The 25,598-nt window shown below is 38.3% G+C and overlaps 2 protein-coding genes across 4 annotated transcripts in view; one reads left to right on the top strand and one right to left on the bottom strand.

Annotated features, from left to right (window-relative positions):
• The window catches only part of dok1b (docking protein 1b), a 31,671-nt gene extending 8,899 nt beyond the window's left edge, over positions 1-22,772 (top strand). Inside the window, exons 2-7 of one of the 2 annotated variants that reach the window (XM_041779374.1) lie at positions 5,432-5,755; positions 6,396-6,495; positions 6,697-6,869; positions 7,602-8,811; positions 20,690-20,720; positions 22,151-22,772. In XM_041779374.1, the coding sequence (XP_041635308.1) occupies positions 5,432-5,755; positions 6,396-6,495; positions 6,697-6,869; positions 7,602-8,811; positions 20,690-20,720; positions 22,151-22,256 (1,944 nt within the window). In that variant the 3' untranslated portion in view covers positions 22,257-22,772. Of the gene's footprint in view, positions 1-5,431; positions 5,756-6,395; positions 6,496-6,696; positions 6,870-7,601; positions 9,859-20,689; positions 20,721-22,150 lie in introns of those variants that run through there. The other variant, XM_041779373.1, reaches the window with a different exon arrangement.
• The window catches only part of LOC121504525 (meiosis 1 associated protein), a 43,489-nt gene continuing 36,121 nt past the window's right edge, over positions 18,231-25,598 (bottom strand). For both annotated transcript variants that reach the window (XM_041779376.1, XM_041779375.1), the window contains exons 8-12: positions 24,150-24,213; positions 23,634-23,776; positions 23,037-23,152; positions 22,805-22,886; positions 18,231-20,175 (exon numbers count right to left, since the gene is read on the bottom strand). In XM_041779376.1, the coding sequence (XP_041635310.1) occupies positions 19,936-20,175; positions 22,805-22,886; positions 23,037-23,152; positions 23,634-23,776; positions 24,150-24,213 (645 nt within the window). In that variant the 3' untranslated portion in view covers positions 18,231-19,935. The remainder of the gene's footprint in view (positions 20,176-22,804; positions 22,887-23,036; positions 23,153-23,633; positions 23,777-24,149; positions 24,214-25,598) is intronic.

A 25,598-nucleotide genomic window follows, 5' to 3' on the forward strand; every position in this document is an offset into this window, starting at 1 on the left:
AATGTTACTAAAAAGAAAACATTTACAAAAATGTGTCTACAAGCATTTAAAAATATGCAACCCAAAGTGAAAAAATCAAAGCTCCTCGGCCATTTTTTCCAAGTGAGGAATATAACCCTGTCCACAGCAGCTGCCAAAAATAATACATGTAATTTTCAAGTGTTAGCTTCTGTAAAAACAAGCAAAACCAGAACAGTGACTGCATCCTTAGTGCTGACAGAAGGAGCAGAGCAGCCATCCAGGTTCAGACTGTCAGACAACAGAGACAAACACAAACATCTGTGTTTTCTTAGAATAATGCGAGATGGTCACACAGAATTCAACGTCTTTCTTATTTCTACATGATCAGAAATTACGCTGACTTGGTTTCAAGGCAGATTTTTTTAACTGCTGTTTCCAGCCTGACTCAACTGAAACATTTTGTCACACAAAAAAAGTGATTAAAAAAGGAAAAAATGACTTATATGATGTGTAATATTTCTTAGCAGTGTTTAATTGTGACAGTTAACATATAGGTCAGTGTGACAGTAACTATAGCGTCTGACTGAGTCACTAAAAAGGGAACAAACTTGTATAACACTCGTGTTACACAAGTAGTTTAGTTTAGCTGCATTCTCATGAACTGGTAGAATATCAATGAGGAAGTTAGCCCTCCTCTCTGTCAAGATCTTTTTTGCATAATTTCCACTCGGTGTATCAGTGTGCGATAATGGTCCGCTGTGTTATATGGAGCATCTGTTTCTCACACACAAGGCCATTATAAAACAGGGGTTAATATTTAATTCCCTGCCCACATAACCTACTCCTACAGTCTGAATATTTCCTTCTTTTTTTAGAGTCTGCATGAACACTAGGGTTTGGGGTTCAATCCAGTTTTAATTCCGACTTCCCACCATCATAATCATGATTAAACAATTCGTACGCTGCTCATTTTTTCCCGTAAGTTTGTCACCGTAAATGGAGCACACCCTCTCTTCCTTTATAGCACAGCGTGAGCTCTCACTTTAATTTAAGTGAGGAGCAAAGGGAGCCGGGGCATCTCATTAAACATTTGAAATTAAAAAAGCAGATGTTGTGAAATCAATGAGTAATCAAGTTAATAACTATGATATCAGGGTCAGTCCAAACAACAATGATTTGCCATAATTGCACTGATGTGCACAGCAATGCATGATGAGAGGACTGAAAACAATACAAACAGATGCAAATACACATAAGCATATATCATACACAACTGTGTCAGAACAAGGATGCAGAAGAAGGAAGCCCATAAAAGCTTGGGTAATGACAGTCCTACACATTTCCTGTCTTTTCTGGCAGTTAATGTTTGCAGTTTGGAGTGTGTGTGTGTGTGTGTGTGTGTGTGTGTGTGTGTATTGACATATTAAACCTGGAGTGTGTCTTTAAGTTTAATTTAATTACATTATATTTGTCTTGCCATAATTTATGACCCTGATCATTCAGATCTCATCACATTACAATGAGTGCTTAATTTTTGTAATGCATGTTGGGCCTGAATCACTCTGTCATTTTAAACAGTACACCAACCTCAATCAACAAAAAAACTAACCCTTCTTCAAAATAAAGTTATTATAATTAACCATGAGTAAAATGTCAAATCTTTCATCTCTCTCAGAGTATATAACCCTTCTCCTTCTCATCGTTTACCATTTTTCTAAGATTTCAAGAGCTATCTACAGATCTATCCTGGTCTTGTGGACCAGAGCGTTTTTAAGGGGTTTACTGAAGAAAATGTTTTTTTTAGCACTTCAGTCTTTGCTAGCCAAATTAGTTGTTTTTTTAATAGATTATTTAAGCAGGTGACACCAGAAAATGCTATAAATAGGAACATTAACCTCCTGAGACCAGAGCTTTTGCTTGGATCGCATTTTTAGCTTCTCCTGCTTATTTGGGATAATTTGGACCTAATAAGTTTAATAGCTTAGTCTTGTCTTTTATAGGAATTGATTTTGACAAAAAATAAAGTGCAATATCAAAAGAAAATTCCCTAAATTTCAAGGAAACTACCAAAAAAAAAATTCCTGTAAAAATTTATAAACATGTTTTAAAGTTTCCAGTAAAAGACACCCCAATTTTTTTCAAATATTCATCAATAAAACATTCATTCAATAAAACCTAATCATAAACCTTGAATTTTAATAAAAATGTCCTCCAAAATGGCATTAAATTCCTTAAAATTTACAAGAAAAATCCACAAAATGTCAAAGCAAATTTCCCAAAATGTGAAAATATATTCCCCATGGTTCCATGAAATTATGGAAAATCCCCCCAAACATGCCAACACATGCCAACAAATTCCCTTAGATTCTAGTAACTTCAAAAGGTAACCGCCTTCTTAATTCCCAATCAAATTCCTAAAATTAAAAACAAAAAAATCCCACTAAAAAAAAATCAAAACAAATTTTACATCTACATTACATTCATAAAAATTAAATATACATTTCCCAAATTAACACAAAAATGTCTGAAATGTCCAAAAATAATCCCCCAAAGGTAGATAAATCTAAATTTTCATGCAAATACTAAAAAAGTTCACTGCTAAAATACTCCCAATGAAGCTCTCAAAAAATACAAAATTATCCCAAATTTTCAATCAAAATTCTTGAAAATTTCCAAGATGTATTCCTAAAAATACCTTTGAAAATTCCTGAAATTGTCATAGCAAATTCTCCCAGTATTTCAAATGAATTTCTTAAACTTAAGCAGACAGTCTAGACAATTTTCTCAAAAATCTAACAGTGGAAATTATGTTGTAGGACAGCCAGAATGTAATGTCCTCATACGTGCATGCAGGGTCTTCAAGATGCTCCATTACATTTAAACAGCACCAGATATATGCAACATTTTATTGGTAGGTAAAAAATGTCAAAAATAACCCTTAAATTAACAGCATTAATCTGTCATTTTTGTAAAAAGAAGTATTGAGATGTATTGTAGTTAGATTTAAAGGCTGCAGTTTGATATGCTTTTATAATAGCCTTGATCATCACATAAGAAGCAGTAGTTGATGAGCTGAATATCTTTTGTATTCCAGCTGCATTCATGTGTAAATTTACAAATATTATCGATGAGTTTTACATGTTTTGTTTAATAAGAAGAAAATCTCACGCTTCGAGAGCATTTGACGTTTACCTGTTGTATGTATTTGTTTTTCAGTGAGTCAGATTTTCTCAAGCAAACAAACGATTTTTAAACCATTGACCACTGATATCAGAACTTACTTCTGACTGTTCGGTGGGGTCAGCCCCGCTGGGTGAATTTAGGGGAAAACACACATGCACACATTCTCAGTAGAGAAATGGAGCTGAGCTAGATCATACACACATCCAGGAGGTAAGAAGGATGACAGGGACTTCCCAGTGAGTGGTGGGTTCTGTGTCACCACAGTTAGCTCTTAACATCTGGGCTCTTAGACCCTCACTGTGCCTCTTATAATCCAGCACTGCATGTCAGGCCTTTTGGTCACATCCTATTTTTCGTCCCTAAAGAGGAAGAAGTCATTGTTAAATGTTGCTTCCGCTCTTCTGCTCTAAGGGAAAGACAGTGCACCTGTAGCCTAGTCTGAAGCAGGTTATTATTTTAACCTGACCCACATATAAACATCACTGAGAAGTATTAGTTTTATTCATTTTGTTATGAGGAAAAAAATAAATAATGAAGTTTATTTCTCTTTTTAAATTAAAAATGTAGAAAGTGACTGTGTGCAATTTCTCAATGTAATTTATTTATAGTTATATTTACTTTTGGTTCATATCTTTTGGTCCCAGTTTTAGTTATTAAGTTAAACTTTTACTCATTTTCTCACTGCTCCAAACCTTTTATGATTTTGGTGTGAAGTTAATATTTTCTCTAAAGGCAGTTGTGACTATAAGCGTGCTTCAGCTGCTGACTGATTGCAGAGGAAAGAATGATTCTGACAGAAGAGTACAACCAATCTGACTCAAACTGGTTCAGATTTACCATCATCAACTTCCTACATTAAGCCTCAGGTAGCAGAGTATAAGACCCACATTATTATTTTGACACATTTCTTTTGTGGATTAACAGCGAGTCAGTTTTTGATTATTTGTGTTAGAGGGTGCTTCACCCTTCCCCACTGCCATCTGAACAAACCACATACAGCTTGTTCCTCCCTTCCTCTGAGAGGAGTGAACCGGACAGGTGTACATTTTAAAAAACGGACAAATCTGATTTTCTTTATTTTACCACCTCACCTTTCTCCCTCTATTTGTTCTACTTTTGGTTAAGGTATGAATAAAGAAGTACAGCATCTCTGTGACTCTAAACTTGTATATCTGATTATTGAGTTTTATTGCTAAATATTAAAATAACAATAATACAGGGGGCTGCATCACAGGCTCTCTCTCTCTCTCTCTGTTTTGCTCTATGCACAGACAGACCCTCACAAAGGGTAAACAGTACAATGGTTAGCATTCAAGTTAGCAGTAGTGCATGATCATAATTGGATTAAAACGGATAAAAGATGTTCAATATTGGGTTAACTGGTGTGGATTTAATCATTAAAGTCCTGAAAAGTCACACGAGTTCCTGCCTCGCTAAAAATTTTGCCGCAATGGATTCAAAGGCATCATAGCGTCAATGGGAGGGCACAATGCCTAGCTTCAAGAGGAAAAAACAAGTAAAAGGCAACGATTTATGGTTCTAAAGTTATTTAACGTTTGATTAACTGTGTCACTTCTTGTCGTGTATGGAAGGCATTTTAATGATCACATCCAAAGAATAAATGTCACGCAGACACCATTCTTTGCTGCTGCAGTGAGTCCTTTGGTTCTTCTTTGCTGCTCTAAAAATGGTAGTTTGTGCATGCAGTGTTTTCCGGCAGCAAAGAAGAATTGATTCCCGGTTTATAGCGCTATCAGTTAGCATGGCTAAACAAAGCAAAATACAAAGCCAAACCAAATTGTATCGGATCAGTGCATTAACACATGTACTTGCTGATACCAGTACCTACATTTAAGCACTACCGGATGTATTTCTGATACTGGTATCAGAATCAGAACAGCGCTGCTAATTAATAACAGAATAGTGCTACACTGAGTTTCTAAAAGGATTCAGAATGGACATTGAATTGAATACAGATCAAGCCCAGTGCTGGCTCTTATTTCAAATCATGTTTCTCCTTGTTCATATAGCTCTCTTTAGCTCATAAAAGCTCCACTATTATGAGATGTATACTGGTGTGTTGTTGGGTTCTAAGCAGTTTGTGAATAGCAGCAGCATTATTTTAGACCTAAGCAGTCATGTAGCAGACCCTGATTACAAAACAGTTAGATAAAAGATGAATAAATTATCTATAAAACTTATTGTCATTTGTTGCACAGTTAATTTAAAAATGACAATGCATCCTTCAGTTAAATAATGTAACTTTTTCACCTTTTTCACTTTTTAGAAATGGAAGAAAAACTGGTTTGTCCTCTATCCTGCCAGCCAAAATGGCATCGCTCGCCTTGAGTTCTTCGACTCGCCTTCAGGTGGAGGAGGTGGGGCAGGTGGAGGCTCGGGAAGTGGCTCCAATGAGAAAACCAGAAAACTTGACAAGAAGATCATCCGCTTGTCTGAGTGCATTTCCATCCTGCCGGCACTGATGGAGAGCTGTCCCAAAGAAAACATGGCAGCGTTCTGTGTGGAGACCAATGATAAAACGCATGTGTTTGCTGCTGAGAAAAATGCCGCCAAGGACTGGATGGATACCATGTGTGACATCGCATTTCAGGTATAAGAAAACAAATTAGCAAAGCACACAGTGTGTTTAGTTTAGGAAACAGAGTGACGAAATGTGGGTGTATGCTGCAATTTTTCTCAGAGCTAGCTTCCTTTATGTCTGTCTTCAACTTTATTTAAAAGTTAACACATTATTGAGTAACTAAAATATTTCAGTGACAAACAAAAAAGAGTGTAGATTGGTTGAAAAATCTTAAGAACTGCTATAGCTATTGTATTTTACGGGGATTGTAGGCTGTTTTTGTTTATGTGTAAATGTAAATCTTCCAGAATTTCCCTCACAGCCCCTGGAGTCTCTATTCAGGCCACAGCTTCTATTATGTACACTCATACACAAACATGCATGCTACAGAGACAGTATTTGCTAAAAGGAAGCCAGAGGGAGTTTCCAGGGGGAAGACTTCATCCGCTTTATTCTCTCCAGCACAGTCAGCCTGTCGAAGTCTTCCTTTTTCTCTTTCTGTTCTGCATTTCCAGCAGTCCTACTGGAAGGCTCACTGTCCCTCCCCACTTATATTTTTAATGATTATGCTGACACTTTCAAACACAACACATAAGACAAAAATCTATAATGTAAAGTTTTTGTAATTAACAGCTAGTGACTGTCTGTGTCTGTCTCCTGGTGTGCACAGGGAGGAAGCGGCAGCACTGACAGCACTGCTGCAGACCCTAATGGTGGACCAAAGGACCTTCAGATGTCTGAAAACCTCATCTACTACTCCAGAGAGGAGGGTAGGGAGACAAAATAAGCATAGTTTTACATAAATCTTTTTAAATGTCTAACACCTTAAAGAACTAGGTGTAGAAACTACATTTTAAGACTGTTTAAGAAAAGCATTTACAAGAAAATATGGCAGAAAAAAAAGAGCAGCTGAAATCATGAGAATTTAAATTCATAAAAGCTAAAGCCCCTCTTTCGTCCTGTCTTGGCAGTAAACGAGTTTTGGGTGAGTGTCCAACGTACTGAGGCTTCAGGGCGCTGCGGGCTGAATGGCAGCTACTGGCTAAAAGCGGAAAGTGACTTCTTAATCCTGAAGGAGCCACTGACCAAGAAGAACGTCCTGGTGTGGCCTTACAAGCTCCTGAGGAGATATGGGAGAGATCGGGTGGGTGACAAGTCATGAAGACCTTGTTTCTGTTGAATTTAAGCCAAGACCATCATGATCAACACAGGAAGAGAAAGTGTAAACAACACTTTTAGCTACAGTGTGTGCACATGTGGTCAGAGACTTGATATCATATATGATATTTAGCTGTAGAGTCTTGGGTTGTTCTATTTTGTATCACTGCCTTGATGCTCAAGACAAAAATATGACGGTTGACCTTTTACAGGGTCTGTATGGTTTGTCTACACTAGTATGTGTGCATGTATCAAAATTGACACTGCCTTTGATGAAGGATAAAAAAAGAAGAAAACATAACTGATCTGTATAGATGCACGTTAGCATTTAAGGTTACAATCATCTCATCTGAACTGTGCCAGACTCCACTTGAATCACGCCTGAGAATACTTCCCCAAGCAGGCCGGTTCGTTTGCATCTACACTGACCAAAACGAACCAGACTTAGGGATCAAGTGCACTCAGATCTGGGCCCCTAGTGTGAAAGCCATCTTAGACACGTGAAATGATTTTGAAAAATAAATACAGAAAGCTGATATGCTGAGGAACATAAGCAATATAATTAAGTCCACACAGAGAAGTAATTTAAATGACGTGCAATGACTTCTCTTCCTACCATTCATACCTGCAGTCTTAGTTTGGCATTTGCGCATGCATCTTTTAACACATAATGTAACTGAACAAAATGCAAAAAATTTACACCTCCTTTTGTTCCTAGGTGATGTTTTCATTTGAGGCGGGGCGACGCTGTGACTCAGGCCCTGGTAATTTCACCTTTGAGACAAAGCAAGGCAATGAGATCTTCCTGCTGGTGGACCAAGCCATCCAGTCTCAAAAGGCAATGGCAGAGGAGCGCCACCTCAGCTGCCCCATCAACTTCGATCCAGACTGCCCTGCCTCTTTGCAGCACATACGCAACGCTGTTCCTAGTGGGATGGGGTCAGGAAGTGGAGACAGCAGCAGCTGCAGCAGTCGGGAGGCAGATGGTGATTCAGGAGGCAGCAAACCGGGCTCTGCTGATGGGGTGCTCGGAAAGAGAGAAGGTGGGGATGGAGGAGGAGGAAGGGGACAGGGAACATCAGCACACAAAGGGAGGAGTTTACCAGACCCACCAACAATTTTGAGCCATTTGGGAGGTGGAGGGACACCTCCAAGGTCTCCCAGGGGGCAAGCACCAACAAAAGGTCACTCCCCAGCTAATGAACAAGCAGGTCTTTATTCTGAACCAGTAGATTCTGTGCGCCTTCCTTTGCATGGAACTGACTGCCTCTACTCTGACCCAGTGGACAGCATCAAGGGTCAAAGCAAAACCAACAACCCAGCTACCCATCCAGTGCCCACCCCACGCCTCCGACCAGTAGTAGATGAGGCTTCAGGAGGTGGTGTACAAGGGGAGCATCACCATGATGGCAGCAACCACCGGAAGCCACCAGACCTGTACTCTCACGTGTATGATCATATCAGCCTAGAGCTGAGCCAGAAAACCAGTGCGCTGGGTCTAAACGGGGCCACAGGAGGAAGAGGGGTGAACAATAGCAAGCGCCCCTTGGGAGGCCAAGCAGAAGGGACTACATCAACTCCTGTTCTTCCTCTGGAGCACATATACGATGAACCAGAGGGTTGCGCCAAAGGAGGTGCTACCACCTCAGTTAACTCAGGGTTGAGCGTATATGATGAGGCCCGTTTGGAACCCCTCAATCACAGGGGGCAGGAGGAGGTGCTCGAGGGAAATTACAGCACCCCCTCCCATGGAAAAGTATCAGAGCCTCATAGAAACTCTCCACCACAGCAAGGCCTGGGTCGTGGCGCGCCACTACCTCCAGCTCCAAGGTGGCCTAAACCCGTCACAGCCCCAAAACCCAGCAGAGGCCTTTTTGCTCGGAAGGAGCCAGTGCCTCTGCCCCCGGTGAAACATGGAGGTTCTGGTGGTAATGTTAACAACAATAATAATATTTGGGGAGAAGGTGGGCGAGGTGGGAAGGAGCTGTACAGCAAAGTCTCTAAGCAGAAACCTGCTAACTCGTGGTACAGCCAGCAACACACTCCGGCACTGAGATCACCTGATATAATCTATGATAATCTGGGAGATATTTGATATCCTGTTTCCTTTGTGAAAAACACAAAAATGCTAGCATGAGGCTGAACATTAGTCTTGATCCATATGTGTATTTTTGCAATATTTTTACAAGGTTCAAGCTCATTTCTAGTGTGTGGAATAATTTGAGATGGTAGATCCATTGAGTAGATGTGCTTTGGACTGTGAGAAGATCCCGTTATGCAAGCATTTGAAACATGGAGTGAAACTGTTGAAGGGCCACCCTCTGTTTGAGAAAGAGTGAGTGTTTGCATGGTCAAACCCATAATTGGAGTACCAACCCACAATGTGGTTGGAACCAGCCACTTCACTTGGACACACGCACACGCACTGTACCGCACACATGACTGCCAAAGGAGTTCAGTTAGACAGGCTTCACTTTAACAGGCTGAGCGCAGCTTGGCTCTTCTTCCCTAAATGTGTGCCATGAGTATGAAGGGACTGTAAAATGTGATTTTGCACTGCTGCTTTTGTGTTTCACTGCAAGTTTGGACAATGTGACAGCAGGGTGGTGTTTGAACTATCTTTGAGTGTAGGAATCTACCGAAAGCATTTTTTTATTTAGCCTCATGGGTCATCCTGAATCCCAGCAAAACTTTCAGGTTTAATCATTTTAAGAAGAATGTAAAAACATTGTTGATAACTGTTGTCAGAAAGCATGGCACTGGGGTATAAATACCCCTTATAAACCCGATTTAACTTGCAGAGGCAACTCTTCCTGACCAGTTGATATAACAGACCCTTTATTTTCAGTAAAATGGAAAAAGAAATAGAAAAGAAAATGTGAAACTAATCAATCCCCTGTGATGTTTCAGTTTGTCTCAGAAACAGCTGTGCTGTCTGTAAATAATACTAAGAATAAAAAATGAGTCCAAAAACAGAAGATATTTCTCCAGTGTGGGTCTGTAAATAAGAAAACTTCTGTATCAGCGCTTCACCTCGGTGTGTTTTCTTGTTATGAGCCAATCTGATAAAGTTTCAGTGTTTCAAAGACTTCATGTCCTGGACGGTAACAAAGTCTGACCTCATCGTCCACCTCACCACTTCTGCCACGTTCTGTTTTTGTTGTTTCAGTCCGTTTCCAACCACTTAATCACACCGTTATAGTTGAGCCCCCACAAATAAAACAAAGACGCTCTTTCTTTCTTGTCTTTCCTTTCCTTTTGCCCTCTCTGCATTAATTCTGTTGTTTGGTTGCTCTGGCAACAGGTAATGGCGGCTGGTTTGTGTCAGACTTGCTCTGCATTTTAACTTCAGGGAGATACTGTGACCACGGGGCAGAAGAACAAGATGGAAAGTGGAAAAACAGCAGAAATGTGTTAATTTGAATGTCTAAGAAAGCTGCGATGTGGGTATTCATTCTGAGCAGAAGAAAAAACTAGTTAAAGAGAGAAGACAAGCTGACACTATTCACTCCTGCTGGGTGAACCTGTCTGTGTCTTGTTGGCTTGCATATCAGGTACAAACTGTTCCCGTCACCGCTGCTGCTGCTCTTTATCCCTGTCATCCCTCCTATCCCTGTTCTTTTTTTCTTTTAAACCTGCTGCTAGACTACTTTCAGGGCAGGAAAAGTCCTCTAAAAGTAACTGGATTGCCCCCACCTTCAGATTGCAGGAAGAAAAACAGAAAGAAAAAGAGTGAGGACAAACTTCTGTCTTTCTCGTTAAACTCCTGGTGAACTCAGTGGAAAAGAAGTGCACTCTACAAACAGTGCATTGAACTGTTGTTTTTATATGGTTTAACCTTTCCTCGTTGGATATAAGAACGAACTGTTTACATTTTGCAGTCAGTGCACAAGTGCATGAATGCAAGGGAGACCTTGCCTAGAACTTGCTCATTAAGTGGAGTGGATGATATACCTTCACTCATAAATCTTAATTGTTTTTCAGTAGATGGATGTAATTTTGTCATCTCAAATGACTTAGAGCAGGGGTGTCCAAACTATGGCCTGGGGGCCAAATGACTGTATTGTACTTCCTGGTTTCAGCACAAGGCAGTGCTATCATGCCATGTCTGTAAACAAACATTTTGACAAGAAGAATTCCTTGGTTTGAGTTTTTAATGGAAGACACCACTGTAAATAGAAAACATTGGCAACCAACATAAAAACAATTTTTTGATTTATAATGTCCTGATGGGGGGCTACACATCGGCACAGAGGATTGCACTGTTGCTTCACAGAAAGAAGGTTCCTGGTTCCTGGTTGGATGTCCTGATGGATTACAAAGGCTTATAGCAGTACTGATGGTATTTTAGAGACAGAACCAAGAGTAGCCAGGCCAGTCAGGGCCTCCTGAAATCTGACTGGCCTCCCTAAAATCCTTAAAATGACTGGCTATTTGCCTTGTCATCCATTAATATTTAACATTTAAGCATATCCAATCACTAAGCAAATCTTAACCATCATAAGATTGGCTTTACAAACTTCACAATCCTCAGGATGAGGCACATGAAAGTGGCCCTTCTATCCTTATATTTTTTCGTATGCGGCCGTCTCTGGAAAAAGTTTGGACGCCCCTCACTTCAAGGGATCAACTCTGAAAAATGACCCCAATGTTAGACCTATTTTGTGTAGTTTTATTCTAAGTCTGCTCTATTTTCTTCATGCTATTAACCCACCCACTGCTGGCTTTACAAACATGAAAATGGTTACGGTTGTTACCAAAAGTATGGACAATTTCAAACAATTCACCAAAACGCAAAACTCTTAACCTTGCAAAGCAGATGGATACACCCGTTTCCTTGTTTTTCACTGGCCCATCCATCTTGCAAAGCTCCCATCTGAACCGTTTGGAACCGTTTAGAAAGTGACAGGACCAATCAGCTACGAGGGGCAGTACTTTCAGGCACAGCAGAGTCATGACGTAGACAAGCCGCAGCAAGAGCTGATGCAGTTATGGAGGAAGAGATTAGCGTGGATGCTGCTAAAGCACCAGTTTTATCAGAACTTGACAACATTTCTTCATTAAAAGAAGAACAAAGAAAAGCAGTGAGCTGTTTTCTTTTAAAAAATGTCAAAAATCGAGTACTTACATGTCTATAGTCACCATGTTTCGCCTTATTCCTCCGTAGCTGCGCATGCGCAGCTTGTTAGTGGCTACATCACGTGGTTTGTTGCTCTGACTGGCCCGTCGAGATGTGACGGACAGAACGTCTCTACCTTTTCTCAAACGTTTCCTATCGAAGCTTTTCCAGATGGATGTGTGAAACAAATCCATCTGGCGTGTCAGGTTACAAAACTCTATGATTATGCATTAAATCCAGTTCTATTTGGATCAACCTGACAAGTCAAAATTTGAACTGATCAGATCTGGGCCCTGGTCATTTCTGCATAGTTTATAATTTAGAAAACAGTAGATGTCTCCTTTAGAGGTCCTTACTATGACTTTATATGTAGACTCTTTGAGCTACATTGAGCTGTGGATTATAGGAGAGTATTTTGTCTGAATGTTTCAGATCCATTTTCAAAGATATTCTGGAAGGAAATATTGATTAATAGAAGTTTGCAAAATTAAATTTGTTAAAGAAAATGAAACAAAAAAAATGTTTAAATGTGGTTTCAGTGTTGCGAAAAGCTTTCCGTCTTTTTTAATACTTCTCTCATCTTCTCACACTTTCGCATAACGACAACCCCCCACTGCAGTATGGCTGAATGCATGTGTTTGACAGCTTTGTGAACGTGTCAGAATTGCACATACATGCCTGCTGTATTGCAGTTTCTGGTGCTTATGTTGCTTTACTGCTAACCTCGTCTGCACTCCACCGCTTCACTCTAATAACACTTCACAGTTTCATTTAAATTTGTTGATCTATCAACAAAGTAGCCTGTTAAATAAAGAAGACACAATTTCAGCATTACTGCATTACTATAAAGTATACAGTAATGCTGAAGACATGATTATGTAGGCGTTCTTGTTCATTACAATTTGAACCACACTGTGCTATTAATGGTCAGCAACTTTTATCTGGAGAGCTCTGCATGTCTGCTTCTCAGATCACACATGTCACAGCGTTTGCCTTTCTGTGTCTTTCATTGACATGTAGTTGTTCTATCAAGGTTTTCTCTTTTAAAGGTTAAAGAGAACAGCAAGAGGCACAGAAACTAGGCTTTAATTATTTGCAATCTCTGCACTCTCAGAAACACTTTCCACTGCTACAGTAAAAAGACAGAGGAAGGTGCAGCTGACGATTTAGGCAGCAGGATAGAAAAAAAGGCTAAAATAACTGAACAGCATTTGTGAGACATCACGTAATTCTGATCTTGAAAAAATGTCACACCTGTCAGTTGCTCTTATGAATAGAAACGCAGCTTCATGACCACATTCTATTTAAGACCACAGTACACTTAATTTGAGAACTTCCTCTTGCTCACATCTGATGGGGATTTGTGTCTTCTGCCTTCAGACACACCTGAAACAGCCTGGTTTCCTTTTGCCTTTGACTGCAGACCTCCTGCTTTATTTTTGGCTCTGCGTGGGCAAACCCAGTCAGGCTCATTCACTCTCTCAGTGCTGACTTAAGGTGCATAGGTTTACAGACTTTTCAGATTTCTGTTAGCAAGATTGTACTTAAGGTTCCCCCTAACTCTGCAACCTCACTTCCCTGTCAGTAGCCTGCACTTCCTCTTTCTGTTCTCACTCATCTCTGCTTTTGGGAGGCGTGATTTCTTTTTTTTCTGCCTGTGAACTGTTTGCAAGTAGTGATAGCGATTTGAGTTCACACTCTGTTGCTGCATGGACACTGGAGTCTTTGCTGCTCTCGCGGCCTGTAAGGACAATCACAGGAAAGAGACAGTTTATGTCGGTTGTAACGACTTTCTCTCTTCTTGCCATCACAGAAAAACAGAGTAAAGCAGGAAGCAGCACTAATATCAGACCTGTAACCAGCCTAGAGGGTTTTTTGGACCTGTGTACATATTCTAACCTTAGATGACATATAACCGTGTTGTACTTCCATGTTTTTTTGGTTCAAATCGTGATTAACCATTGTTAATTCAAAGAAGGTACATTTATTTATTAAAAAAAAATACCTAAAAGACCTCTGACCTTTGGTGAAGAAGGGTAGGGTCTTAGGGGGGTGGATCTTGCAGGTTTTGCACTCTTGACTCAGACATAGACTCCTATGAATAAAAATACTATTTTCTCTTAACCAGATAGAACTATAATGGGTTCTTTGGCTCACAATGGAAAATGCAAAATAGTTTGTAACGACAAAATATTTTAAGTTCCAAGAAACAGGAAGTTGAGACATTCACATCCAAAAATACTGACCTTAGAAGGCAAAGTGAGATGACAGCTATACACAGACATATATTCAATATATTTACATATATTTAATAAGACACATTAACGTGGCAATTGGTCACCTCCTCACCCTCAGCAAATAGGATATATCTGCCCGTGTAGGATTGCTAACAAAATCTGAAGTTGCACAACTCACTTTTTCAGTTTCAGTTATATGGTGCTCTTTTGCTTTTTTAACCCTCCCATAACCCTTTTAGGACTTTTCAGTTGTATTTTTTGCTCTCATTTTGGCAGTTATTATGCTAGGATATCTGACAAAGATGTTCATTTTTAACATAAAAACTGACAGTCTTCCCTCTGGTGCCCTTATTGGCCCCCCTGACTATCATTAAAACCACTTATTTTCATTCTACTGCCATTGCAATACAGAAATACGAAATCCTGTTAATTCCTTGCCAATCCTGTTGTTCAAAGGAAAAAAAAAGGACTGCAAACACAAAAAATCAACACCAGATGACCAGATGTGGCCATTTTTCAATGTTTGCAGAGAGGCGTTGTGGGAGATGATTACCTTGTTTGAACTGATACGATATAACAGTGACTGAAAGCCAGTGGATGTTTTCTATGGATGTCAGAGTCTGGTGTGTTTGTGATTCAGAAATGAGTGTGTGTGCAGATGAGTGTGTACGTGTAGCCAACACAAACACTGAAATCTGTGCAAAAAAAATGTATTGATGAAAACCAGGAAAAATTGTATTTTTGTATCTCACAGCCATGGTATAAAAACATGAATCTGATTATACTGGGAATGCATCCTGGACTTATGCCTCCAAAGTTGTAGTTTTTAGTGCTTTTCATCTGATTCACTCATTTCTTATACATATCTCAACATTATATGGCACAAAATGCTCTTCAGGGTTATAGAGATTTAGAGGGTTAAGCCAAGTTTATTCTTTGGAAATAGTGTCCTTTTATTCCTTGACCTTTGCAACCATGTCTGCATCATAAAAGCAGAGCAGAATGTAAACAGTGCAGCCAGGCGCCTCAATTTGATTATGCAGGTGCACCTGCCAATAAAGTTGGACGTTTGTCATTTCTACCTGTCTGCAAACATTTTTTTTAAACATATTTTAAATCTATTTCATTTCAGAGTTCAAAAAGTTGATCAAACATTTGGAATGTAATATTAGTGTATCATGTTTTGATTACTTATGAAGGCTATTTATTTACAGTATCCCTTTTAGGGCTGCAGGATGGAAAGTATAAGTTTTTTTTGCATTTTTTTGTAACTGCACAAATGTAATAATCTATCAAATCAGTGTTGTTGCTAATAATTGACATATCCCAGACTGATAATCCTCATTTCTGTGTAAAAAAAATTTCAGTATGGAAATAAACTGGCATTTAGAGGGTGAAAATGATGTAAATGAATTCACATATGCTATACATGTTGAGGACTGGAGTTAATGACCAAAAAAAAAAAAAAAAAAAGAAAAACATTTTTCATGTTTAATAATTTTAAATATATCCAGTGACCTAAAAGGGTTTTAAGGGGGAAAGTGTGATTTTTAAAGGGGGGCTGAGGTTTAATCTCAGTTTATCATTTGTAAAAAAAAAAGTCTATACCAAATCTTAAAGGTCACATGTTATGCAAAGTACACTTTTTCTGGCTTTTTTGACAAAAATATGTGACCCTGGCCTGTCCACAATCCCCCCAAGAATCAGAAAAATCCATTCACTCCCCCTCTCTCTCTTCACCTTTCAGAAAATGTGTGCTGAAACAAGCCGTTCTCAGAGTTCCCCTCATGATGTCATGTGGGGAGTTAGCATCGCCCCCCCGGTTTGGTTGGCCCCCCCTGCTTGGAAGAAAGTTCAGCCCTCCTCTCCAGCTGCCAGCTGAGAGGAGAATCAGGAGAGCCACATCCATTTCCTGAGAGGGGCGGAGTCAGACAGCTCGTTAACATATAAAGCCACAGACACAGAAACGGCTCATTCCGAGCAGGGCTGAAATGGAGGGTTTTTAGACATGCGAAAATCCAATACTGGATTGTTTTTTCATTAACAGACTTCACAGGCATGTTTTGGGGACCTCTGAGATCAAAATAAACTTGTCTTAAAGAGGTAAAATATGTGACCTTTAATGTTCATGTGCTGCCTGGTCTGTTCAAGCTACATGAGAAGCACACAAGCTTTATCTTGCTGGAGTTATTACTTATACCCCAATTGGCCACATAATGACCATGGGGTGTGACCACGGCTACTACGGTCACACAGTGACCATAATTAACACTATATGACAAGGAGTGTCTTCAACAAAAGCTTTACATTGTAAAAAGTAATTGGTCCCCTTTTGCCAATAGTGACATAATGTGAAATGCCTTTTTTAACTCACTGACTTTAAAATAACTCACTTTATTTTCTATTTGCAACATAGGAGTTCCCTTGATGGTACAAATCAAAGGAAATGCAGAATAAATATCATGAGCTAAGGTATTAATTCGTTTTAACATTGAGGAAACTTTTTGATGTGAAGTGCAGGGAAATTGCAAAGTTGAGAAAGCACAACATTTGTAGTTTATAAAAACAAACACACAAAATGATTCACAAATAAAAGTAACTACAGGAAGACAAAATAATTCAAGTTTTATCTCCAATGTTGCAAAGGTTGACTAATTGTAATAGTTACTCTCAGAATTGAATTATTTACACCAAGAAAGGCTGTGATTCATTATTTGCTTGAAGGGAAAAAAGGCAAATTATGTAGAATAAGACAGTAAACATCATATAGTTAGAATGAAATGATCCGTGTTTCACAGGCAGGCACATGACTATGAGATTGGTGTAGAATGAAGCTCTGCTAAACCAGTTGTCAAATATCTGTCTATTTTGGGTCACGTATATATCTGCTCACACCACCAACAGCCTTAAATCTTTAAAATGGTTCAAGTTGAATTTGGTTCATCAAGGTCATCTCCTTGTTATTGTTTAACTAAATTATACTGGTAGTATTTTCATTGTCTCATCTTTAAGGTGAGTTTTGGCCTGAATATTTGTAATGTCTACTCTATATTTACATTCTTTTGTTTTATGCAGCCACAACATTCTAACAAGCAGAAATGTTTTTGTTTAAAAAAAAAAATAAAAAAAATGTCCATACAGAGAGTCTAATCTGACAATTATGGGACAGTTTTCAGTACTCTGCAGGGAAATAGGGAGCATTTAAGGTTGAACCTCCTAAGACCCTGCATGCACATATAAGGACACGACATTTTGGCTCTCCTACAACATAGTCATCGTTTCTACTATTAGGCTGTAGGAGATAATTGTCAGAAATGTCCATTCAAGTTTAAGGAATTTGCTTGAAACGTTGGGAAAATTGCTGTTTGGAATTTACTTTGAATGATCAAGTATTTTCATGGAAATGTAGATGATATGTTTGTTTTGGTGAGTTTCTTTGGAAGATTTGGGGGAAAAAATGCTTTGAATTTTTTTTCCATTTTCATGTGAATTTGGTAAATTTATTTTTACATTTTTTGGAATTGGTTTGGGAATTTTGGGGTAGGGGTTGTCCTTTAAAATTTCATGGAAATTACACATTTTTTGGGATGTTTGTCATTTTCAAGGAATTTTGGATATTTTGAGGAATTTTTGAGGACATTTTTATTTGAATTATGAGGCTTAATGATAAGGTTTCACTGAAAGATTTAGGGCTGTTTCAAGACATTTTTTGCTAATTTTCATGGAATATAAAAATATATTTATACTTTGAAATATAAGAGATTTTGGACAGGAAAATTACCAAGAAATTCCTTTTCAAAGTCAAGGCTGATATTTTTACTTATCAGATCCTACTTATCCTGAATAAGTGGGAGACACTAAAAATGTTCTCTGAACAAAAGCTCAGGCCTCAGGAGAGTAAGATAACCATCATCTTTCCAAAAAACAGGTCTGTTAGTCTTTTTCACTTATAGAGAACTTATCATAAAAGTACTCACACAGAATAATTCTTTGAATTTATTCACTTACTTGTCAAACTGTGAAAAACAGAGAGAAGGTAAAAGAATATGTATATAAAAATTCATAACATACAATCCTGAATCCTGAAATATCAGCAACTTATATGAATTTATAGTGAAAAAATTACTCAGAACACAAACTAGATTAGGAACAAACTCAATTTAGAACAATGGGATGAGGATGCACATTAATAACAAACATGAAAAAAGAGAACTGAGTTGTGACACTTTGTCAAACACCATACTAAACACTTGTATTGATTCTTGTCATGCCTTGTTACTCTCTCACAGCTGTGACATTCAAAGAGAAGTGTAGTCAGTGTGTTTTGGGTTAAACTTTGGCATTAGGCGTTTGACCTTTGAAGTGATTGAGAAGCTGCTGATGAAGTTTGATCCTACACACTTCAACTCAACTTGTGAAATCACAAAGAGCACAGAGTGAAAAAAAAGTGAGTGAGAGCAGCATGAGAGAGAGAGGAGTGGGCAGTTTTTGAGGTCCCGTCAAATCCTCTTGAGAAACAAAAGGATCGTTGTGGATGTGAATGTGGAAGTCCTGTGACATCACAACATCACCGTGCCATTTGCAGCTATGCGGCGGGTCGTCCCGCATGTTTGACGGTTCGGTGAGGGGGAGGAATGGCGGGAGACTGTTTAAGCTTTGAGTGTTTGTGTGGCTGACGAAACTCTTTGGAACAGAGTACGTTAAAATTACTCATCAATCAGGAACCTGAATTGACCCCTTGCTCACAGAAACACATCTTCATCACAAATAAAGACAGCATTTAAAAGTATTTTAAAGATTAACAACACGTTTTGGACTTTAAGCCTCGTATTTGTTGTCCCTCCATTCACCCTCCCTCAACTTACTTTCAACCCCCTGAGAGAGAGCTTGGTGTGGGGGTGACAGAGAGCAGAGAGGCCCCTCTGTCTGCTTCTTGATTCTGTGTCTCATTAAAACAGTGAAGCTGTGTTCAGACTGGGGCTTAAGGGCAAAGCGGGAAATGGAATGTGTAGTGCAGAGCTACAGCAGTAGTCTTGTGATATAGCTACAGTATATGTGCTTACCATGCCTGAATCAGAATTAGGAAACTCATGCCTGTTTCAGTTCAAATATTTGTGTCGGTTTGGGCACAATGTTGTGCTGTGAGATAAAGTTGATGCTTTCTATCCTTTTATCTCCCTCTGATCTCTCACACCACCCACCTTTGGTTCCCTTTAGTCACTATGTTTCACTCCCTCCATTTTTTCTCTTTTAGGCTTTGTTCTGCTGTTTCCCGTCTTTTCATCTCTTTTTTTTCATTGTGGTTTGTGATACCAAAGATTTGCTTCCTCAGCACTCTGCAGAGGGCACAGACTTTCCTATCACACTTGATCACAACTGCACACACAACTTAGGTCAGCGTTAGCTAACAATGGTTGAGTGGTGAGAACTAAGCAGAGATAAATAAAAAGAGCGGCAACTACCCACACTGTACTGCATGAGACAAGTCACTTAAACCTCTATGAGATGACTGATACTAACTCAACAATGGTGTTGAATTTTTTTTGTTAACAAGTCCATCCTGTAAATCAGTAAATAACATCTTTAAAGTGACAAGCCAGGATACTCAAGTATGCATACCAATTCAATTATTTTGGATCTACACACTTCTGTTTTGCTCTCTCACTCCACTTAAATCCACCCACACTCAGGCATTTCTACTCTATAACCATGGGGTCATCACTGCTCTCGTTTATGTCCTGATGAGTAGGAACTGGTGCCCTGCGGCTTCCACTGCTTCTGCTGCTGAGGAGTGTCAGAGTGGGACGAGCGGCTTTTGCAGGGGGAGGTCCCAGGGAGGAAAGCGAGGAGTAGGAGTGGGAGGAGGAAGATGGGAAGGGAGCCACAGTGGCCCTGACCTTGGTGTGTGTTCCTAGTTGGCGACATTGGCTCGGAGGCTATAAAGGCAAAAAATACAACCTTCATATCTGAAATCAGGAAACTCTTTACTTTGACCTTGATTAGTAAGACAGAGGTGAAAAATAAAGAGTTAGGTAAAAGAGAGGGGGTAACACTTTGAAGAGAGTGAAGCAGAGGTAAAAAAAGAATTGTGGAGGAAATCAAGATGATGAGGACACAATAGAACTACAGAGAACTTAAAGTTAGAAACTCAGGTTCAGTTTCAGTGTACAGTATGAAAAAAGAGCATGCGAGAGAGGAAAGAAGAACAAATGCAGAGCAGATATTTTCTGCATTTTACAGATGCAATGAACTATTTGCATGTCAGATGACTTATCACCCTTGATGACTCACTCTGCCGTCACAGCAAGAGTAACAAAATAACACTGAAGGATGGATTTTTCAAAGTGAGCCACAAAAAAAAAAAACAACAAAAATGTTAAGTAAGCACACAATATATATTCTACAAGTTCCATCTATCTAATCCATCAATTATCTCTATCCTTTATTCAGGAGGACTGAAGTCGATCACTGCTGCCGCTGGGTGAGAGACCTATGACACATAGTTTGATCTTTGTCTGCACAGTGGCATTTACATTTAAAGTCTGCAAGAGACACCTTTCTAACATGGAGGTGTTGCATGATGAAACAGATGCAGAAAGTTTTATCAGTGTCCTAAATCCTAAGTCATAATTATGAGTTAACAAGTCAAAACTCTGAGATAAAATGTAATTATGAGATAAAAAATTATGAGATAAAAAGTCAGAATTTGAGATAAAAAAAGTCATAGTTATCAGATAAAAGGTTTATAATTATCAGATAAAATGTAATTATGAGATAAAAAAAAGTCATAGTTATCAGATTAATTTAATCTCATAATTATCAGTTTTAAATATAAGTTTTTTTTTTTTTTTACCTCATCATTTAAACTTTTTATCTCATAATTTCAATATTTTATGTCTTAATTTCAACTTTTACTCCATAATTATGACTTTTTATCTTACAATTTCAACTTTTTCTCTCATAATTTTGACTTTTTATCTTAAACTTTTTGAGTTTTTCACTTAGGATTCCTTTTCTTTTTTTGGTTTGTTATTTTTAGAATTGCCTAACTTTCACATTTTTTTTTTTTTTAGGTGTTGGGAATGGGCTTCCATAAATGTTATTCTGAATAATTGGGGAAATTTAACTAAATTAATTAACTTAGTTACTAACTTGTACATTTTTGAGTTGCTTCAAGTGGAAAATGGCACTGTTAACATTTACATTTAAATGTTAGTCATCAGCATCAGGTCAAAACCTCCTATCTCTATTTTTCAGTTTTTTTTTGGTCATAGATCAGTAGTTTTGGTCACCCTTTCCATGTGAGTAGATTTTTTACAACTTTTAAACTGCTTAAAAGTGTCAAGTATAATTCTGACTGTGACAATTTATTGTTGAATAATGTGAAAATTTCCAGTTTATTTCATTTCCTAACAAGTAGTGATTTTGGAGATAGGAGGTTTTGACCTGATGCAGATGTCTTTTTTTTTACATTAAAATTTTGCAAAAAAAACCAAACAAACAAAAAACAACAACAAAAAAAAAGAATAAACTAAAAGCTTATAAAATACAAACATTATTAAAAATAAAATGTATGTTCCAACATTTTTATATCGTGTGGTTACTTTACACATTTTCAATGTCAGTGGGTTTTGAGCTTTTCAAAAACAAAGACATTTCTCACACAGTTTAATATAATGTGATAAAATAAACAAATGCAGGGATGCATTACCAAATTAAATAAATGTTACTCTAAATTGCATTACCAAATGTAATAAATTAGATAAAACACACTGTGTTTCCACAGTACATTTCTGAAACAGTGCCATGATGAAGCTTCATCATCGTTTCATCTTGAGACATTCATACTGATACCACAGCATTGGCTATATGGTGGCCCCCGTTATTTTACACTGCGTTTTTGCTTTGCAGGAGCATGAAAGAGCACAAGTTTTCGCCCCTGGATCCTCTCTGTTACTGCCGGCACAATGGGAGATCACCATGTCAGTCCGTTACACCTCCATCATGTTCACAATGAAAAGGGAAACATTACAGGAGCGTAAATATCACTGCTTTAAACCCTACACTGCTTTATGCTACAGTCATAAGTATAAGCAGTGCCTCTGAAACACGAACTCCTACTTATCTTCCCGATAAGCCTGTTTGCTGAAAATGTTAAGGTAGTTTTAAGGAGAGTGTTAAAACACTGGGGTCACCCAAAAATAACAACCCTCTCTTGGGTTCAATAAATATCTGTTTGAATTACTCTCCCTCTTCTTGTAGACAAATGAAGCTAGAATTTCTGCTTGGGTCTCTGTATTTATCCCTTCAATGATAATGGTATATGCTGCCATCTATCGCCTTGACTTCAAACTGAGGATGAAGTGGAGGGTGCATTGGTTAAGAGCAGATTCTCTGCAAACATCCTCTTCAAAGTTCCAGGAAATACTCTATCATGATCTTGTAGGTTAATTTGTCTTGAACGTTGTTGTTAGCTGCAGTCAAGTCATAACCGTTGTGCTTGTTTATGAGCAGCACATGCTGCCCTTTGCCCTGACATAAAACTGTGTTTGTGGATGTGCTTACTTGTTTGGGCAGTCGTCTGCCTGTGGATTTAGGGCCATCTGGTGGCTGAGGATGGTCTCTGTGGGCAGCTGCTGGTTGCAACCTGGACATTTTTGAAGTACATCTTTAATTCTGCATTGCCACAGTCATCATTGTGCACAAAGGAATGAATCAATAAAAATATCCCACAAAATGAAAGATTAAGCTGAATTTTTGAATCATCCCTGTTTAATTATTGTCATGCTTCTCTGACCTGTATGGGTACCGGGGCTGGGAGAGTAGACCTCTGCTTTTGAGGTTCTGGTAGAGGTTACTGGTCAGAGACAGAGGGTTAAACATTACCTCCTCGTCCAACTGGCTGAGACAAGCCTGGCAGAGAAACAGAGAACACATCCTGCCCAAAATACACAAAATAAACCATGAAATGTTGATAAGCTGTGGTGCTAATAACTGTTTTTATTACTTTCTATAATCTCTGCATACATTTAGTTTTTAGTTTTGATAGCCTTCATGAGAGAAACATACAATTGCGGTTAATCTTTTCTAATTTTCATGTGTTTCTATTGCACTTCAGACTAAATCAAAGCACAACCAACCCAGGAGCAAACCGAGGCTTAGAGAAAAAGTGTCCTTTTTAAACTGCAGCTCTGAGCATTTTCATATTTTACAGCATTTAAAGCAAGCATTGAAGGATGTTATTTGAGGGCATAGTTTTTCTTTTTTTTTTACCGGCAACCATACGCCATCTCTGGGGTCAGTATATGCAATATGGAGTATATCTCTTCTGCTCTCGAGTTGTAATCCCTCTCGTCTATTCCTGTACTCCTTTGAAAATCAAAAGTTACCTCACCTGTAGAACCTGTAGAGCATCAGATGTAGGTTCCTGAATTGAAACAGGCAGTGAACAGGGCAGCAGCAGCTCTCTGGAGACCACAGGCTTCAGAAGGAGGGAGAACGATGGAGAAGGCTGGAGGATATAGTGAGAGTACACACCTGTTTGTGCACACATATACAAGGCATTTCAGTATACACACTCATACGGACTGACTTCTTTATGTTTTTCTCTTGTCACCATATTTTTAATATCTTCTTTTAGCACTTCTGATTATCTGTGTATCTGGACCACTTTAATTGTTCATGCAAGTGTTAAATTTTCTATATAGAAGAACCACTTGACAGGTGTAAATGGGTTTCTTTGGCTTCTCCTGCAGATTTCTTTAACTACTGTTGTAAACTTCCATATTATAGGCACTGCATTTGTTGTATTTCTTGTTAAAATCTTTTTTTTTCTTTGTTCATGTGTGCAATAAAACAAATAAAACTAAATTATTATACTGGTTACACTGGTAACCATCCACATACTGACCTGGGCCTCCTGCTGTGGACCTCTGTGTGGATTCCACTTGCATCAGCAGGAACAAGTCACGACTCTGAAAGCGTGAAAAACAAATCTTAAATCAAACAATTTCATGCATGTGTATTGCACCTGAGAAAAACAGCATGACAGATTAAACAAAGACTTCTGCTTGCATCAGGAGTTGCACATCAAAGCTATCTGAAACATCCCAGTCTGATTTCAAGAGGAGGTAAACCTCATCGTGTGCTTTTACATTTTACCTTGTTATGAGTGGCAAAGTTTGGACTTTTCCCTGAGAATACAGGGAATACTTAATAGTTTTTGTTAAAAGTATAATTAAAAGTCTTTACCACCAAAGTGCTGATTTATTTCTAAAATCCTACGGCAAATTTTAAAGTTTATAACTACAACCATACTAGGTATTTCATATTTCCTACAATATTTCATATTGCCTATTACCTAGGTCAGTGGTTCTTCATGTTTTTTCAGTGATGTATGCCCTAAACAGCGCAAAACTTTTTTTTTGGCTGAAATAAAAGGCATTAATCAGTGCTGTGTAGCCATCTGATTTATAAAACTTTGTTTCTGATGAAAATTTTCAAATTTCAAACGTTGGAATTTTTTTTTTTTGGCAAGCGTTTTAAATGTTAATAATTCATGACTAAATTCATGGCAAATCCTCTCATCACTAAATGTGGGTATTCAAACTAATGTAGTGAACACAGTGACTGGACAGGCGTATAACCATTTAAAACCATCAGTGTGCAACACACAGCTTATCTGTAGTGGTGTCTCTTGAACTATTTGGAAATAAAAACAAAGAACTAAAACCTGTTTAAAAATAATCAACTCAGTTACAAATAGGACTTGGGTGCACAAAAATAGTTGACAGTTTAGTGCCTCTTTTTGGGACCATAATAAAGATCTCTTCTCAAACTGAAATCATAAACTTAGTTAAAAACATTTCTTCAGAAAAAAATAATGAACATATTTATGGACAGACTACATTGAGATTACAGCGACAGACAAGTGATGTCATGTGGCATGTACCAGTGTGGGTCAAACCATCCTGTCATGGGGGAGACTCAGGGGTATTTGGGATAATTACTTTTACTAGCCTACTTAATATAAAAATATTTGTATGAACTTACACTTGTATTCTATTAAAATGTGTATTAGTTATATTAAAGTATTTTTGCATGGATTACATTTTTAAAATAAATATATTTTAAAATCTCACGGTCCCCCAGGGCTCACATACCCCTATTTTAGAACCACTGACTTTAGCAATAACTTGAAGATTACTCACTTTATCCTCCTGGAAAGTTTGGATATGACAGCCTCGGACAAGTGCTTCAGGTACTGTTGGCTAAGAGAAAGCTTTACATTTTGACTATTTTGGAAATTTGCCCTAAATAGGCTGTATTACATGAAAATGTGCAGTAAAATGTCCCAGAC

Source organism: Cheilinus undulatus, linkage group 22, assembly GCF_018320785.1.
Source record: "Cheilinus undulatus linkage group 22, ASM1832078v1, whole genome shotgun sequence".
NCBI lineage: Eukaryota > Metazoa > Chordata > Actinopteri > Labriformes > Labridae > Cheilinus > Cheilinus undulatus.